Source organism: Pelobates fuscus, chromosome 5 (assembly GCF_036172605.1).
Source record: "Pelobates fuscus isolate aPelFus1 chromosome 5, aPelFus1.pri, whole genome shotgun sequence".
NCBI classification, from domain to species: domain Eukaryota; kingdom Metazoa; phylum Chordata; class Amphibia; order Anura; family Pelobatidae; genus Pelobates; species Pelobates fuscus.
Window position 1 is genome coordinate 382,706,265 of NC_086321.1, and position 18,145 is coordinate 382,724,409.

At 42.8% G+C, this 18,145-nt stretch overlaps 1 protein-coding gene across 4 annotated transcripts in view; it reads left to right on the forward strand.

The window, feature by feature from the left end:
- Nucleotides 1–18,145, forward strand: part of SDK2 (sidekick cell adhesion molecule 2) — a 393,871-nt gene that overhangs the window by 341,100 nt on the left and 34,626 nt on the right. For all 4 annotated transcript variants that reach the window (XM_063456338.1, XM_063456340.1, XM_063456339.1 and 1 more), the window contains exons 20-34: nucleotides 6,425–6,620; nucleotides 6,793–6,891; nucleotides 7,571–7,762; nucleotides 8,422–8,543; nucleotides 8,641–8,750; nucleotides 8,869–9,019; nucleotides 9,172–9,409; nucleotides 9,631–9,746; nucleotides 10,659–10,848; nucleotides 11,758–11,856; nucleotides 12,562–12,756; nucleotides 13,424–13,625; nucleotides 14,575–14,678; nucleotides 16,184–16,254; nucleotides 17,139–17,274. In XM_063456338.1, coding sequence (XP_063312408.1) covers nucleotides 6,425–6,620; nucleotides 6,793–6,891; nucleotides 7,571–7,762; nucleotides 8,422–8,543; nucleotides 8,641–8,750; nucleotides 8,869–9,019; nucleotides 9,172–9,409; nucleotides 9,631–9,746; nucleotides 10,659–10,848; nucleotides 11,758–11,856; nucleotides 12,562–12,756; nucleotides 13,424–13,625; nucleotides 14,575–14,678; nucleotides 16,184–16,254; nucleotides 17,139–17,274 — 2,221 coding nt within the window. The remainder of the gene's footprint in view (nucleotides 1–6,424; nucleotides 6,621–6,792; nucleotides 6,892–7,570; nucleotides 7,763–8,421; nucleotides 8,544–8,640; nucleotides 8,751–8,868; nucleotides 9,020–9,171; nucleotides 9,410–9,630; nucleotides 9,747–10,658; nucleotides 10,849–11,757; nucleotides 11,857–12,561; nucleotides 12,757–13,423; nucleotides 13,626–14,574; nucleotides 14,679–16,183; nucleotides 16,255–17,138; nucleotides 17,275–18,145) is intronic.

The window sequence follows — 18,145 nt, forward strand, 5'->3', positions numbered from 1 at the left end:
TATCATATTTTAGGGCTGAATTAGTCAAAGCGCTGTTTTTAAGTATTCTATTTTTTCTCTCCATTTAAAAAGATGACTTGCTATATAAAGCTATAGTGGACTGAAATTCTTATCAGGCTCAGCCAAACAGTGGATGAGGTTGATTGGAGTTATTTTACACATTAACTGTTTTTCAACTGGTTCCTTTATTGTCCCATTACCTCAGACGTATCAAGCAGTATCTCACTGAGCATGATGGGATTTTTAGTCCACTTGGGTAGGAGGGTCAGCACCATGGCTTTCTGCTCTCCGTTAAACTGCGAGATTCTGTCAGCAGGAGCCCTAACACTGTCAGAGTTATTAACTAAAGTGAGAATTTGGGAGGAAGGAATTTAACATTTTTAGAACAAATATGCTAAAGTGAAAGCAGACCTGACTTGGAGATTTTTTCAAATTTGGCTACTTTGGCCTTAACCCCTTAAGGACACATGACGTGTGTGACACGTCATGAATCCCTTTTATTCCAGAAGTTTGGTCCTTAAGGGGTTAAATTTGGAATTCACATTGAATTCTCAATAATTCTCTCTTTAGTAAATACGAGAGATTCTCAGCCCGGAGAGGTGTGTAGGACTACGTGAAGAAGATATTCCTGACACTATAATGTTAAACTAACTATTCAGGTGACCGCCCCCCCCTCCGATCTTATCTTTTCTTCCTCGCCATGCCGGTATCACCGCGACTGGCCCGCCGCCATGGCCCATGGGAAGTCATTGGGCGGCTATTACGCATGCGCAGCAAAACGCAGCCCTGCGCCAATCAGCATCTCCTCATAGAGATACATGAAATCAATGCACCTCTATGAGGAACGTTCAGCGTGCCATGCAGAGCGTGAATAGGCTGAATGTAATTACTGCACACTGCTCAGCACTGAGATAGTGGCCGTCTGAGTGACGTCTGAGTGACCATGAAAAGCCAGTGTTTACAGTGCTCAAATTGCAGTGACAGGATAAAACAGCAGAATCACTACAATAAGCTGTATACCATACATTACGCTGTATACCATACATTATGCTGTATATCGTACATTAAGCTGTATATCGTACATTAAGCTGTATATCGTACATTAAGCTGTATACCATACATTAAGCTGTATACCGTACATTAAGCTGTATACTGTACATTAAGCTGTATACTGTACATTAAGCTGTATACCGTACATTAAGCTGTATATCGTACATTAAGCTGTATACTGTACATTAAGCTGTATACCGTACATTAAGCTGTATACCGTACATTAAGCTGTATATCGTACATTAAGCTGTAGTGGTTCTGTTGACTATAGTGTCCCTTCAACATGGCAGAGAATTGAGCAGTGAGACTGCAGGGACATAATCTATACACCAAAACTACTAATTAAGCTAAATTTGTTTTGGTGCTTAGAGAGTTCCCTTAAAGAAGCAGCCTTAGCACGATAACCACCACAGCCTCCGGTCCCACAGTAAGGAGGGATTTGACTCAGAGCTGGATCAGTTTTGTCCACGTCTGGATTTAATACGTCCGCTAAAAGCGTCCGCCAACGAATTACATAAAATGGATAAATTCCACCGTTTTCTATTAAAATCCTGACATAACTAATGTCAGGAAGGAGCCACACGCATACTAATATAATTAAATTCAATTGAAATCTGGATCTCTACATTTGATAGCCATCGGGCTAGAATTGAAAAAGTGGGATCCAATCGTAATTTTCCTGACAGATTTCTGTAACCTGATTTAGAAACCGAATCCAAATAATCCTGAGAATGAATATCTGTCGGCTCATATCACAATGTCGTGTTTAGTGAACAAGCCCCTGTGTGTTCTCGCGTTGAGGTGTTTAGGATAATTGTAATGTGTGTTGGTGCGGCGGGCCTAGCGGGATATACGCCGTGGTTCAGATTATAAATGCACGCAGCCACATGTGGACATCAGTCAGAGTTTATTACTATTTCTACTGATTCCAAAGACAGATTCTCCCGGGGGCTATTTAGGCAGCGGTGGGGGGGTTTCTAATGAACGGCGGGCAATGTAGCACTCAGGGGTCTTGTATACAATGTAGATGTGAAGCGCGCTTGGTGCAATAAACCCTGCTTTATATACAGGACCCAGGAGTGTTCCGCTAATTGGCCTATTTATACATTGTATCTCTAGATTTGATTTGATCGCCTGTTGCCCAGTGCCTCCTCTTTCCTGCTTTTCTCCTGGTGCAGCATTGACACCCTGTGGCCGCCTTGTGAACTGCGGCTTCCATGCCAAGCGTACTCTCTTGTCCCTGTAATGTAATATTAAGATCCAACAATCCGTCTAATACCACTAATCTGTTACAGCGAGAGCAGCCAAGCTTGCCGAGCGCACGTCTCATACACACATAAACCAGGTTTTATATAGGAAACTAGCAGAGCTGCCGGTGTAAAATGCAGGAATACTGCCGTGCATTCCCATAATCCATGCATTTTCTCTCATGAAATCCCTGACAGTCTGAGTGTGGCAGACTGCAACTCCCACTAACTGCAGCCAATATTAACACAGAATAATAAATCGGCACATTAGACCTTTTCAGTGGATTTGACAGTATCTCGGTCTCTGTAAGCTCCACGTACTCTATGGCTGACTCCTCTAACCTCCACCTGCTATGCGGCATCAATGGTTTGTACATTCTGGGCTTACTTTATATTCAGCCCCCACAAAACTGACCTGACGTTACTGAACTGCATTTACCACAATGCTCAGCCAGCCCGTCCTGTGCACCATGGGAAATCTAACATGGTAGAAAAAACAGGAGAAATCTCCCCTAGGGGAGATCTACTGCTGGCAAATTAACGAATTAAACAACTTGTATAGAAACTACCCACCAGTCCTAGAACGTGTGGCAAATATAGGGGAGGGAGAAAATAATAAGAAGCAGGAGTGTATGCTTCCTATTAGCTTAGCAAGTGTCCTTTGTAAAAAATAATAAAATAAAAAATATATCTTTATTAAGTCCTTTTAAAATAAAATAGACAAAGGAACACTATATTGGATCTCCCCCAATTATGGCTACTGATATGAAAAAAATGGTGATGCTTCACCTATTGTATTTTAGAGCCAGGGGCAGAGAAACGTCCCTCTAAATCTATAGGTTTAGGCAAGAAACTGCACAGGATAGAGTAATGCTGTAGTTGAATCTAATATATAGATATAAAGAAATGTTTCACATAAATCAGATAATGATATAGGAATATGTATCACATAAATCAGCATCTACCCTTGAGTATTGGCTTCTAACCAGGAGAGGTGAGCTATAATAGCGTAAAAGGAACGGGACAGAGAAAGGGTTCTTGAAAATAAATCCTCTGAACTAATCCCTAGTTCTCCTGTAACACCTTTGAGGGTGTTCTGTGCTAAGCCTAACTTGTGCGGTTAAATCCACTGCCTAAGCCCCCATTGCCGTGCTATGTAGGAAGGAGCACACAGTGTAAGATTGAAAGTGGGTCTAAATACCCATAGTGAAATAAAGGTGTCCCTTAGTGAAGAAATACGTGAAGAGAGAGCGAGCTGAAGCCCCTAACATGGTAACCTACTAAACTGAGAATTCAGAGTGAATTGCAAATTTGAGGCCAGGTTAAACTGAAAGCAGAGCTAAATCAGAGAATGTTTAAAATTCACTTATTTTTACCTTAAATATGAAATTCACTTTGAATTCTCACTTTAGTGAATAACTAAATGGCCCCTGGGCTAGATGAAACGGTTCCTGGGTGCCGAGGTTAGCCGCGACTCCGTGCACAGATCATGATATGTAAATTTGAGGTGCAGTGGTTAGTCCCTAGGCTATATATATCTATAGACTGTTTTAGGGAGCAGTGCCTGATATTTAAATCTTTGGTGACCAAACCGTTAAAGAAATATTGTATTCCAAGTGTTACATGAAGGACAGAGCTGAAAGATTACCGCAATGCAACATGATTATTATTTTAGGAACAACTCAGGCTGTTTAGTGATTGACGTCATCATGGCGAATATGGAGATACAGGAGCAAAGAGCCGCAAAGCTCCACGTATCAACCATTAGCAACCATTAAATGTTACCCAGACAGCACATTCTAACAGCCATGCTTCCATTCTTCCCAGCTAATTACATGGGATCGGACACAGGAAGATGATATCACAGTAAATGTTACCCAGATAGCACATTCTAACCGCCATGCTTCCATTCTTCCCAGCTAATTACATGGGATCCAGCACAGGAAGATGATATCACAGTAAATGTTACCCAGATAGCACATTCTAACCGCCATGCTTCCATTCTTCCCAGCTAATTACATGGGATCCAGCACAGGAAGATGATATCACAGTAAATGTTACCCAGATAGCACATTCTAACCGCCATGCTTCCATTCTTCCCAGCTAATTACATGGGATCCAGCACAGGAAGATGATATCACAGTAAATGTTACCCAGATAGCACATTCTAACAGCCATGCTTCCATTCTTCCCAGCTAATTACATGGGATCCAGCACAGGGAGATGATATCACAGTAAATGTTACCCAGATAGCACATTCTAACCGCCATGCTTCCATTCTTCCCAGCTAATTACATGGGATCCAGCACAGGAAGATGATATCACAGTAAATGTTACCCAGATAGCACATTCTAACCGCCATGCTTCCATTCTTCCCAGCTAATTACATGGGATCCAGCACAGGGAGATGATATCACAGTAAATGTTACCCAGATAGCACATTCTAACCGCCATGCTTCCATTCTTCCCAGCTAATTACATGGGATCGGGCACAGGAAGATGATATCACAGTAAATGTTACCCAGATAGCACATTCTAACCGCCATGCTTCCATTCTTCCCAGCTAATTACATGGGATCAGGCACAGGAAGATGATATCACAGTAAATGTTACCCAGATAGCACATTCTAACCGCCATGCTTCCATTCTTCCCAGCTAATTACATGGGATCCAGCACAGGAAGATGATATCACAGTAAATGTTACCCAGATAGCACATTCTAACCGCCATGCTTCCATTCTTCCCAGCTAATTACATGGGATCCAGCACAGGGAGATGATATCACAGTAAATGTTACCCAGATAGCACATTCTAACCGCCATGCTTCCATTCTTCCCAGCTAATTACATGGGATCCAGCACAGGAAGATGATATCACAGTAAATGTTACCCAGATAGCACATTCTAACCGCCATGCTTCCATTCTTCCCAGCTAATTACATGGGATCCAGCACAGGAAGATGATATCTCAGTAAATGTTACCCAGATAGCACATTCTAACCGCCATGCTTCCATTCTTCCCAGCTAATTACATGGGATCCAGCACAGGAAGATGATATCACAGTAAATGTTACCCAGATAGCACATTCTAACCGCCATGCTTCCATTCTTCCCAGCTAATTACATGGGATCGGGCACAGGAAGATGATATCACAGTAAATGTTACCCAGATAGCACATTCTAACCGCCATGCTTCCATTCTTCCCAGCTAATTACATGGGATCCAGCACAGGAAGATGATATCACAGTAAATGTTACCCAGATAGCACATTCTAACCGCCATGCTTCCATTCTTCCCAGCTAATTACATGGGATCCAGCACAGGGAGATGATATCACAGTAAATGTTACCCAGATAGCACATTCTAACCGCCATGCTTCCATTCTTCCCAGCTAATTACATGGGATCCAGCACAGGAAGATGATATCACAGTAAATGTTACCCAGATAGCACATTCTAACCACCATGCTTCCATTCTTCCCAGCTAATTACATGGGATCGGGCACAGGAAGATGATATCACAGTAAATGTTACCCAGATAGCACATTCTAACCGCCATGCTTCCATTCTTCCCAGCTAATTACATGGGATCCAGGACAGGAAGATGATATCACAGTAAATGTTACCCAGATAGCACATTCTAACCGCCATGCTTCCATTCTTCCCAGCTAATTACATGGGATCCAGCACAGGGAGATGATATCACAGTAAATGTTACCCAGATAGCACATTCTAACCGCCATGCTTCCATTCTTCCCAGCTAATTACATGGGATCCAGCACAGGAAGATGATATCTCAGTAAATGTTACCCAGACAGCACATTCTAACCGCCATGCTTCCATTCTTCCCAGCTAATTACATGGGATCGGGCACAGGAAGGTGATATCACAGTAAATGTTACCCAGATAGCACATTCTAACCGCCATGCTTCCATTCTTCCCAGCTAATTACATGGGATCCAGCACAGGAAGATGATATCACAGTAAATGTTACCCAGATAGCACATTCTAACCGCCATGCTTCCATTCTTCCCAGCTAATTACATGGGATCGGGCACAGGAAGATGATATCACAGTAAACGTTACCCAGATAGCACATTCTAACCGCCATGCTTCCATTCTTCCCAGCTAATTACATGGGATCCAGCACAGGAAGATGATATCACAGTAGTCGTAGTGCGACCTAACTTCCAAGACAGCATCCACGTGGGATTCATCACTGGCCTCAAGAAGTTTTCCAGTTACATGGCATCAGTCCTGTGTTTCACCTCTCCAGGGGACGGACCAAGCAGTCCCCCTCAACTAGTCTGGACGCAGGAGGATGGTACGGCAAAATCCCATTATGGAAAAACCATCGATGATGTATTTATGCCTTTTTCTTTTCTTGAAACAACAATATGCATCTAGAGTTTCTCAGATTCTCCTGTTATTGTTTTGTAGCTTTGTGGGGTGTCACACAGTCTGATTTGATCTGCTTTGGTCTGTATTTTTAATAGTTCCTGGTCCAGTTGGCCATCTGAGCTTCGATGACATCTTGGACACTTCTTTGAGGGTGACATGGCAGGAGCCCACAGAGAAGAATGGCTTACTGACAGGTAGCTCCATACTGAGTGAGAATGGGATACTGACTGGTGGGTCCATACAGAGTAAGAATGGGATACTGACTGGTGGATCCATACAGAGTAAGAATGGGATACTGACTGGTGGGTCCATGCGGAGTAAGAATGGGATACTGACTGGTGGATCCACACAGAGTAAGAATGGGATACTGACTGGTGGGTCCATGCGGAGTAAGAATGGGATGCTGACTGGTGAGTCCATACTGATTAAAAATGGGATACTAACTGGTGGGTCTATACTGTAGACAGCATTGGATACTGACTGGTGAGTCCATACAGAGTAAGAATGGGATACTGACTGGTGGATCCATACAGAGTAAGAATGGGATACTGACTGGTGGGTCCATGCGGAGTAAGAATGAGATACTGACTGGTGGGTCCATACTGAGTAAGAATGGGATACCGACTGGTGGGTTCATACTGAGTAAGAATGGGATACCGACTGTTGGGTCCATACTGAGTAAGAATGGGATACCGATTGTTGGGTCCATACTGAGTAAGAATGGGATACCGACTGGTGGGTCCATTTTGAGTAAGAATGGGATACCGACTGGTGGATCGATATTGGAGACAGAATGGGATACTGACAGAAATGTCAATACACAGAGATTACAAAGGATATTCAAAACCACCTTAACTATAACTCTGCTTGCAGGATACAAAATCTCCTGGGAAGAGTTTAACCAAACCAACACTAGGGTCACGCATTACCTACCCAATGTCACCCTGGAGTATCGAGTGACCGGCCTCACTTCACTTACCACTTACACCATCCAGGTTGCTGGAATGACTTCTAAAGGCCAAGGTGTTGTGTCGTCATCCACCATCTCTTCGGGAGTCCCTCCAGGTAAGACGATAAACACATTCATAGAGGAAAAGGGAACCTGGTGGTTTTTTTTAATGACTTGAAATGGCAGTAAAAGCTAAAGTGAATTATTAATTCTAGCCACAAACTGTGACACGTGCTATGGATCCTCAGAGTCCTTTAGATGAACAAATGTTAAGAAAGTGGCAGAATTCTTTCCTTGTTTTGGTAAATTGAAAATGGAGGTGAATTAGAATACATTTAATTGGAATGAGTACATTTAAAGCTGTAACCGACTTTACTTAAAGGGACACTATAGTCACCAGAACAACTACAGCTTAATGTATTTTGAATTTTCCTCATAGAGATGCATTGATTCAAGGCATCTCTATGAGGAGGTGCTGATTGGCCAAAACTGTTTGGCCACGCCCCCTTGGCGATTTTCGCCAATCGGGAATGCATTGGATTGGCTAAAAATCAGCAATTGTGATGATGTCACCATGGTGGGCGGGGCCAGCACCGGCAGACCCGTGGAGAGCTGGAAATAAGGAGAGTTTTAACCCATTCTGAGGGGTGGGTTTTGCCTTAAAGGGTCAAGAATACATGTTTGTGTTCCTGACCCTATAGTGTTCCTTTAAAATGTTATTTTTTTCCCTGTCATATTATACTTTAAGGCTTTCTAACCTCTTACTGTTTTTCAGAGCTCCCTGGAGCCCCAACTGTGTTGGGGATTGGTAACATTGGCCCTCGTTCTGTCACGCTACAGTTCCGACCAGGGTATGATGGAAAGACCTCAATATCCAGGTGGCAGGTGGAAGCTCAGGTAACGCACAGGAGATTGTCTAATTACGATTTGTTGTTAGCTGCCTGTTTTTATTATCACATTGATACAATGCAATCAGCCCCTTTTTCCATTGTAGATAGGTACGGTGGGGGAGACGGAAGATTGGGTTCTCATACATCAGTTGGCAAATGAACCTAACGCCAGATCCTTAGTGGTGCCAGGACTGAACCCATACACGCATTACAGGTAATGTGAGGTTGTAAGTGAGGACTGGGGTCGAGGATTTATATGTGCACAGGATGGGAGGGAATCTCACTGAAGAACTTTGGAGCATTACATATTAATCTTGTTTCTTTTCCTTCAGCTTCCGTATGAGACAGGTGAACATTGTGGGCACAAGTCCCCCAAGTACGCCCTCCAGAAAACTCCAGACGTTGCAAGCAGCTCCAGACATGTTCCCAGCCAATGTGACGCTACGGACTGCTAGTCAGACCAGCTTGTGGGTTCGCTGGGTGGTAAGTTCCTATGCCATGGCTTACACAGTATATTTAATGTCATTTTTAAACAAACATCAGTTTATTAACCTGTAAAAGCTCTAGGTATCTGTACACTCCATTTAATAGATTTACTGTGTCCTGAAACTCACTTCCACCATTTCCTCCCACAGCCTCTACTGGAAACTGCTTACAACGGCAACCCCGAATCCGTGGGATATAAAATCCGGTATATGCGGTCTGATGGCAAAGGGAAAGCTTTCACACATGTAATCCATGATCGAATTGAGAGGGAATACACCATTGAAGACCTGGAGGAATGGATGGAATACAGGGTGCAGATACAGGCCTTTAACACTATCGGAGCTGGGCCTTGGAGTCCTATCGCTCTGGCAAGGACGCGAGAATCAGGTAAGGCAGCAACTCAGAGAAATAAAAATGTAATGGCCTTACTAAACGCAAGTGGAAGACTTGGGTGCAGCTAGTAAGATCTCAACGTTGGGGGGATTCTATATTCTGGGGACACACAGTGACCATACATCCTCACACCGCTGCTTCTCTGACTATCTTAAAACTTTCCATCTCCTGTTTCTAAGGTTCAAAGCTTTATCTTAGCCCTTCTTCTCTTGCAGTCCCTTCCTCTGGTCCAACCAATGTCTCTGCTCTGGCCACAACTTCAAGCAGCATCTTGGTGCGCTGGAGTGAGATCCCAGAGGCGGAACGCAATGGCCTCATCCTCGGATACAAGGTATGAGCTTTGATAAAATGTGGACGAGCAAGCCTGTCATGTTCTGTAGATTTCTAGGTAGTTTTTTGTAACTGTGTCAACAATGCATCAACATTCGGACAGGGATTGGTCATCCATCCTGCTCGCAGCTCTAGAGATCAGTAAAGTCTAAACTAGAAGCAGAAAACATGAAATGCAGCATCCCATGGACAGTGACACTAAATAAATGGGAATTCAAATTTAAGACCAGAGAAGCCAAACTGGGAGCATCGCTGCCTTAGAGAATGTTTCCAGTTGGGCTATTTGGACCTGGAATTTGAATTTTCACTTTATTGAATAGTCGGTCGGTATGTTAAGCAGGCCTGGCGTTTATTCACTAAAGTGGGAATTGTGAGTGAATCGTAACGTTTATACCAAGACAATGTCAAATTTCGAATTTCTCCAAAATTCACACTGTACTGAATAAACTCCAACGCTTGTTTTATTATCCCCAAACACCACTTTAAACACATAAACACTGTTCTTATAAATAAGTAAGTACATTTAAGAAGCCTTTTCTGCTACAATGACCACGAAGCCTCGGCTAGTGTGCATTCTCAGACTTTGCAAGGTGTGTTGAATACGTTAGCCAGCAGAGATTTATGGGATTTGTAGTTTATTATAAGCTGGGAATTTGAAAGGTCCCAGTATCTGTCGCCATTTAACAAAATCCTGTGTGTTGCCGTGAATAATGAAAGAACTAGTGGGGGTGCCCACCTGGAGGACAGACGCAATGTTTATTGTTTTTTTGCTTTTCTCTCTGTCTTGCCGGAATTAGATCACACATTGCTCCAGTTTCAGCTTGCCTAGTAGGGAAATTTTACGTCTCTATTTATTGCTCACTCACTTGGACACTGTACGTCTTACTACTGCCTCTCACCTTCACCATTTTAGGTCCTGTACAAGGAGAAGGACTCGGACAGTCCCACTCAGTTTTGGCTGGTGGAGGGTAACTCCTCCCGTAGCGTCCTGCTTTCTGGCCTGGGGAAGTATGTTCTTTACCAGATCCAAGTCCTGGCGTTTACCAGAATCGGTGACGGAGCTGCCAGCTCCCCTGCTATCTTTGAGAGGACATTAGATGATGGTGAGTTGGATGTTGGCTCCCATTGTATCTCGGGAGCAAGAAAGGACTTTACATTGTGAAATTTCGAAGATATATTTTTTCATGAAGTACTGCATGACAGGGTGCAGGATAAAGTATCTATGTCTGTTTGATTTATGTTTGATCTAGAATTCTAGAGAGTGGAACAGCGAAAACGCAAATTAAAGCGCTCACCTCCTGCAGGTTTTACAGGCGAGTGTCGGCAATTCGCCATTCCCACCAAGCTGCGCTGTCACACAGCAATAGAAATTCATGTGTTTAACCCCTTAAGGACACATGACATGTGTGACATGTCATGATTCCCTTTTATTCCAGAAGTTTGGTCCTTAAGGGGTTAAATAATGTGGATTGACAGCGCTTCATACCAGGGACCATGATTGACTGATCAGGCTGAGTAGATAGGGGCGTATTCACTAAACAGCAAATGGTGGTGAACTGAAAATTAAATTGAAACATTTGGCTTAAAATAGCCAAGCTGTGACGGCCGGATCTGCAGAATATTTACAAATCCTCGGTTTCAGTTCACGCAGTTTCTGGACATAAAATAACATCAGATGTAGGAGACAAGGGGAGTGTATTTAACCAAAGTCAGGATACCTGGATTGGGCATGACGCCTTAGCAAAATAATAACAAAATACGTTTCACCCTTAATGAGGGGGACCTGTATAAAGAAACTTTTACAAAACGCTAGAAGAAACGAAGTGGAGTTCTTGAAAAATGATTAGGATCTCTATAAATGTAAAAAATAAAATGTGTTTTCTGGAGTCACTGCTAGTCATAAATGTGAAAATGTGTTAAATTTCCAGATACTGTAAGATTCTAAGATAGTAAACATGTTGGTAGCTGTATTCCTGCTATTTTTGTTTAAATAACCAATTTCTCGGTTTCAGTTCCAGGTCCTCCTGTTGGAATTTTTTTTCCAGAGGTTAGAAACAGTTCTGTCCGCCTTATCTGGCAGCCGCCCGCATTGCCCAACGGGATAATTTTAGGTAAAATATTATTTCATGGTTTGTACTGCGCTGTGGATTATGGTGGAGCATTATAAACAGATTTTACCAATCCCCACGAACATTTAAATAATTGGGAGGCTTTCAATATCACACTACAATGGCCATTGAAGTGCAAGCTCACCGGCCACATCAAGGCAATGTTCTTAGGGAAGTCCTACACTAACAAGTCCCCTAAAAGATAAAATCTCTCATGAGGCAGAGAGGGGTATTTGTATGAATCCCTACAATTTTATTTTATTTTTTTACAATATTTGTTTAGATTTTTCCATTATTATTCAGACAAAGGATATTGGTACGACTGAGCATTATAATAAAGTATTATGTATAGCAAACCATAGCAAGCTCAGACGTGATGGCTGAACTCGATAGCATCTGATTAATGTGAGCATTATTTATACACGGAGGATTCGGCTGTGAAGCTCATAGAAGGCAGTTATCAATATGCGGAGTTTCCACTAACCGAATGTCTATAAAAGATTGCAGTTGATTAGAGACTAGAACTACAAGTACCATTAATAAGGTGGAAGGTGATATCAGCCTGAGCGCTCCTAATAGCATAGCACGACATCTCGTGCGTATCTGTGACCTGAGCTAATGTAATGTACACAGCGATATCAATTTATGTGATTTGTAGTAAAGTGTCTTTTTATGATGTTTCCCTTTAAATTGTCCGTCTACCTACAGCGTATCAGATCACTCACCGCCTCAACACAACTAATGCTAATACAGCCACAGTGGAGGTGCTGAACCCCAGCGTCCGGCAGTACTCCGCCACCGGGCTGAAAGCAGAGTCAGTCTATCTCTTCCGCATCACGGCGCAAACTCGCAAGGGGTGGGGAGAAGCTGCGGAGGCTTTGGTGGTGACCACAGAGAAGAGAGGTCAGTATAAAATTAATTTATGGGAAAGTGAACATTGAGCTACAAATTGGCCATTTCTTCTAAAGTTTTGAGTGTCCCTTTAATTCCAGTTAGGGAACTCTCTGTACTACTATTCCCGAGCTTAGCAGAATTTTGTAAAACACGAATTGGTTGAAAATCCCGTTACACGTTTAAGATGTTTGGGTCACACAGCGCTTGCAGATGTTACTGTCCATTTCTTTGTTTTTACACCCAGATTTATGTTGTTCAGAATCTGTCCTCATTTCTTTAATGTCTTTTTGATTAATTAAGGGCAACGTAGGAGTTTTGTTGTTTTGGGGTTTTTTCAGTCTGTTATTTACGGTTTGATTTTCTCACTTGCTAATCATCTGTTACAGGTGCTGCGATACCGTTTGGTTACCAGATCCGTGTAATCGCATCTCATTAGGATTAATTGGCAGCAGAGATTGTTTTAGATTTCCTGTTAATGTATTTTTACATCCATCTATTCTTAGGGCCATTAACTCTTCCCACTTACAATCACATCTTGTCGAGGGGATGTAATCAAAGTTTATGGTGCAATACTGCTTACGTTGGAGGCGGTTCCATGAGTTCAGTCATTTTGTGTAGAAGGATATTCATTTTAATGTAGTGGAATGAGATGATTGATGTGCTGTCTCCTCAATAGACCGCCCTCAGCCCCCTGGAAAGCCCCTCGTTCGACAGGAAGATGTAAAATCCAGAAGCGTGCTGTTGTCATGGGAACCAGGAAGCGATGGCCTCTCTCCTATACGTTACTTCACCATCCAGACCCGGGAGCTTCCCAGCGGGCCCTGGACGGTGCATTCTGCCTCCGTCAGTCACAACGCCACCTCCACTGTTGTTAACCGGTAAGCAGATTTAGGGTAAAATCATGCTATTTCAGCTCCGATCAAGTCACATGAACGATTAACGTTTATCGTTAGGATATTCTAGGGAGATGATGGATGACAATTGCTCTGAACTATATTTCCCATGATGCCTAGATGGCCTTTAACCAATTCTTCAGTGCCCATATTCGTGATCCATCTTCTATAGAATCCCTGTAACAACACATTGATAAAGCGTCATTTATCTCAATACCTGCACACAGAGAGAGGGGGCATGGCCGCTAGCTCTGCCCTGTGTTTAGTTATAAATTATATTGAGGGGCAGTCTGTACACTATAACCACTTCAGCTCTTTGTATCATTACACCTGCTTTGCTTTATAGTGCATTTCATATCCCGTGACCTGTAGAAATTTTGGGCGTGCAATGAATAGCATTGAGCTACCGGAGGATTTGACAGAGTAGAAATGTTGTGTCCCTTTCTGCCAAATCTTTTCTGCCTCTCTCACACCAAAAATGTTAATAGTGACATCTCTCTGAGACAAACAAAAGGGCTGTGGCGCAGTGCGTATGGTCTATCTGTGCAAAGTGAGTGTAGAGAAGATGGGCTTTGCCTGGCCGGGAATCCCCATTTCTTTTATTGATGCTTGGAAATAGTTTTACAAAACAGAGGCAGAATACCGATAGACTATAACCACTGCCATAACTGTAATAATATAATACGCTGTAGTGGTTATGGTGCTGCAGGTTGTTAAAGTTCCTTTCAGTCATAGTATCTAACCCATACCTGGTCCGGGGAAATTTCTATATTGAAAAGTCTACCTACCTAATGTTACTACATTTATACCTTATTTATACATCAGCTCCAGCTGCTGCTGTGGTGTTGGCTGAGGTGTATGGGAGTGGTTTGTCTAATTGCTAAACATTCTGTGTGGCTACAGTCACCGAGTAATTATTATTTTTTTGTCTTAGATTGAAACCGTTCACTTCCTATAAATTCCGCGTTAAAGCGACCAATGACATAGGGGACAGTAAATACAGCGAGGAATCAGAGTCCCTGACTACGCTGCAGGCTGGTGAGTATCGTCAGACAACAAACTGACCAGGAACAGCAACACCGTGGCAAGGGGGGACACCATTTCTAAACCGTCTGTCCCGAAAGGGATTTAGGGGTGATTATTTCTGATGACTTAAAGGTAGGCAGACAATGTAATAGAGCAGCAGGAAATGCTAGCAGAATGCTTGGTTGTATAGGGAGAGGTATTAGCAGTAGAAAGAGGGAAGTACTCGTGCCATTGTACAGAACACTGGTGAGACCTCACTTGGAGTATTGTACGCAGTACTGGAGACCCTATCTTCAGAAGGATATTGATACCTTAGAGAGAGTTCAGAGAAGGGCTACTAAACTGGTTCATGGATTGCAGGATAAAACTTACCAGGAAAGGTTAAAGGATCTTAACATGTATAGCTTGGTGGAAAGACGAGACAGGGGGGATATGATAGAAACATTTAAATACATAAAGGGAATCAACACAGTAAAAGAGGAGACTATATTTAAAAGAAGAAAAACTACCACAACAAGAGGACATAGTCTTAAATTAGAGGGACAAAGGTTTAAAAATAATATCAGGAGGTCTTACTTTACTGAGAGGGTAGTGGATGCATGGAATAGCCTTCCAGCTGAAGTAGTAGAGGTTAACACAGTAAAGGAGTTTAACCCCTTAAGGACAAAACCTCTGGAATAAAAGGGAATCATGACATGTCACACATGTCATGTGTCCTTAAGGGGTTAAGCATGCGTGGGATAGGCATAAGGCTATCCTAACTATAAGATAGGGCCATGGACTAATGAAAGTATTTAGAAAATTGGGCAGACTAGATGGGCCGAATGGTTCTTATCTGCCGTAACATTCTATGTTTCTATGTTACCGGGGTGTACTGCAAGGTATACAGCGGGCTGTGCTGCGAGGTATACAGCGGGCTGTGCTGCGAGGTATACAGCGGGCTGTGCTGCGAGGTATACAGCGGGCTGTGCTGCGAGGTATACAGCGGGCTGTGCTGCGAGGTATACAGCGGGCTGTGCTGCGAGGTATACAGCGGGCTGTGCTGCGAGGTATACAGCGGGCTGTGCTGCGAGGTATACAGCGAGCTGTACTGCAGGCTATGCAGAGGGCTGTGCTGCGCACTATGGTGGTTATGATGCTTGGAGTAACCCTTTAAGCTGCTCAGGGTGTTGTTCCTTTAAGATCTGCACCATGGATTGATTGAAGCAGGATGGGACCGAATGACTGTTTTGGACTGCCGTGCAGGTGTAATCAGTCTGATGTACAAATGGTACATTCTGCTTTTCAGTCAGTCACTGCAAGTTAAACTCCAAGTACTATAACCACTGCAGCTTATTATAGCGGCTATGGTGCAAAGATTCCTACTGTTTGAGCCTCATAGCACTCCAGCTGATGAACTACAAATCCCATGATGCTTTGCCAGGCTTTACCAGAGTCATATTGCTGAGAATTTAGTTTCACGCAGATATTTATAAAGTGTGAGGAAACAATGTAATAAATATCTTTTTTTATTCTAGCACCTGACGAAGCTCCGTTAATTCTTTCTGTCACACCTCACACCACAACCTCCATTCTAATTCGCTGGCAGGTACGTGTCCGTGTTTATTCCAGTATGTTTAGATTTTTTTGTATAACCATCTTCTCCTATCGGCGTTTGGAACCTGATTGTCCACTCAGCAAGGCTCACTTTTTAGTGATTAAATCCCTCTATATATTGAGAATAGAGAGACCTCTCGGCCCTTTACCATAATGCACGTCTGTTCACTAAACTGGGAATTTCACAAATATGCATATAAGGCCAAAGTAGCAAAACTGGATTTTTATTTCTGAAGCGCCAACACATTCCACAGCGCCGTACACGGGTAGAACTGGTATAAATAGAAAAACAAAAGGTACAATACATCTGAGACAATACAAAATGTAACCAACAAACACAGGAGGATTTGGGGGCCGATTCCGTGGGGACAGACAATCGTTATTTAATAACATACTCTGCAAACAGAATGCCTTCAAAAGCATCACACATCAAAAAATATCCCCAAACTTCTCAGGAACTAGAGAGTGTAAAACATATAATGTATTATTCCAAAATCAATAAATAAAATCCATTAAATCAATGGTGACAAGACAAACTATCAATTATATTTCAGAATTAAACTAAGAGATAGACATTTTCCGTAATGGTCTTTATTTTTTGTGATCTGGTGACGTTGGGTAACATTTATCTCTGGTAGTCCGTGTCGCACACCTTGTGATATCGCCATTGATTCAGCGCGTCCAATCGAATTTCACTTTGTAACTCAGAAGACTGTTGAATTATTAACTGTATCATTCCTTATCTTTCTGCACCTCACACAGTCATTCTGGTTAATAAATAGATTTGTTGGATAGAGAAAAAAAATTAAAAATGAATATTTAAAGCCAGCTCTGGATTTCTCCCTGAATTTTAACCCTATATACTTATTACCACAGGCCCCAGCAGAGGACAAGATTAACGGGCTCCTGCTAGGGTTCCGGATCCGGTACCGTGAACTTGCATATGATGGTCCAAGAAGTTTCACTGAACGGACCATCAACAACCCCAGCGTGAAGTGGGCAGAGTTAAATGGTAAGTATAAACGCACGCGCTTTATGCCCATTTCTGATAGGAATGAAAGGGTTAGCTCACCCCTGCTAGCTTTTCCTACTCTAGAACAGTACAGATTCTCACTGTCTCTGCACCTTTTATACGTGTCATTGTTGCGTGCTTTGCTCTGTTAATATCGCATTTCACAGGTGCAATGTGCGTTTGTGTGTCAGCTGCGAAGTCAGATTCTCTGTGAAGCCTTTATTGCAGACATAGCAGTCTCCTGATCTTGCTGTGATCACAGAGTTTCTCATGTAAACCCCATAGTCACGTATTCACACAGCCACGAGATTTAAAAGGAAGCACTCTCTTTTTCTACAGTACAGTAAATGCTGCTAGCTGGAAAAGGAGACTATTTCTTGTGATCACAGGGTACGCGTCACAATGATTCGCTCTGTATGACGGACATGTTGATATAAAATACTCTTAGCTAGCGGCTGTTCTCTAAAATCACTGTGGGACTGAGAGCGGCCAGGGTGCTGAGCAACTCTTATCACTCTCAGCCACGCCCTGACACTGATGGAAACGTGATGTCACTGAGGTGGTGATAGTTGCCACTGTTTAGGCAGTCTTTAGTGGACTTGCCATTGAATGGAGCTGGCTGTTAGACCATCGTAGTGAACACCCAGGGGAGTCAGATACATTCATAGCAAGCTAACCCTTGGAGAATAACAGTATCGCACAGGAGAACAGCACAAAGTGTTTGTGTATCCCAGCTGCAGGTATTTGGAATTTGCTTTTGTTTGTCTGTATGTCCTGCTCAGTGTATACTAACAGTCCGTCACTGTTTTCCTTTCCTCCCTTTGCACATCCTCCTACCACCCCATCCCCTGCATGTCTACCTCCTGTATAG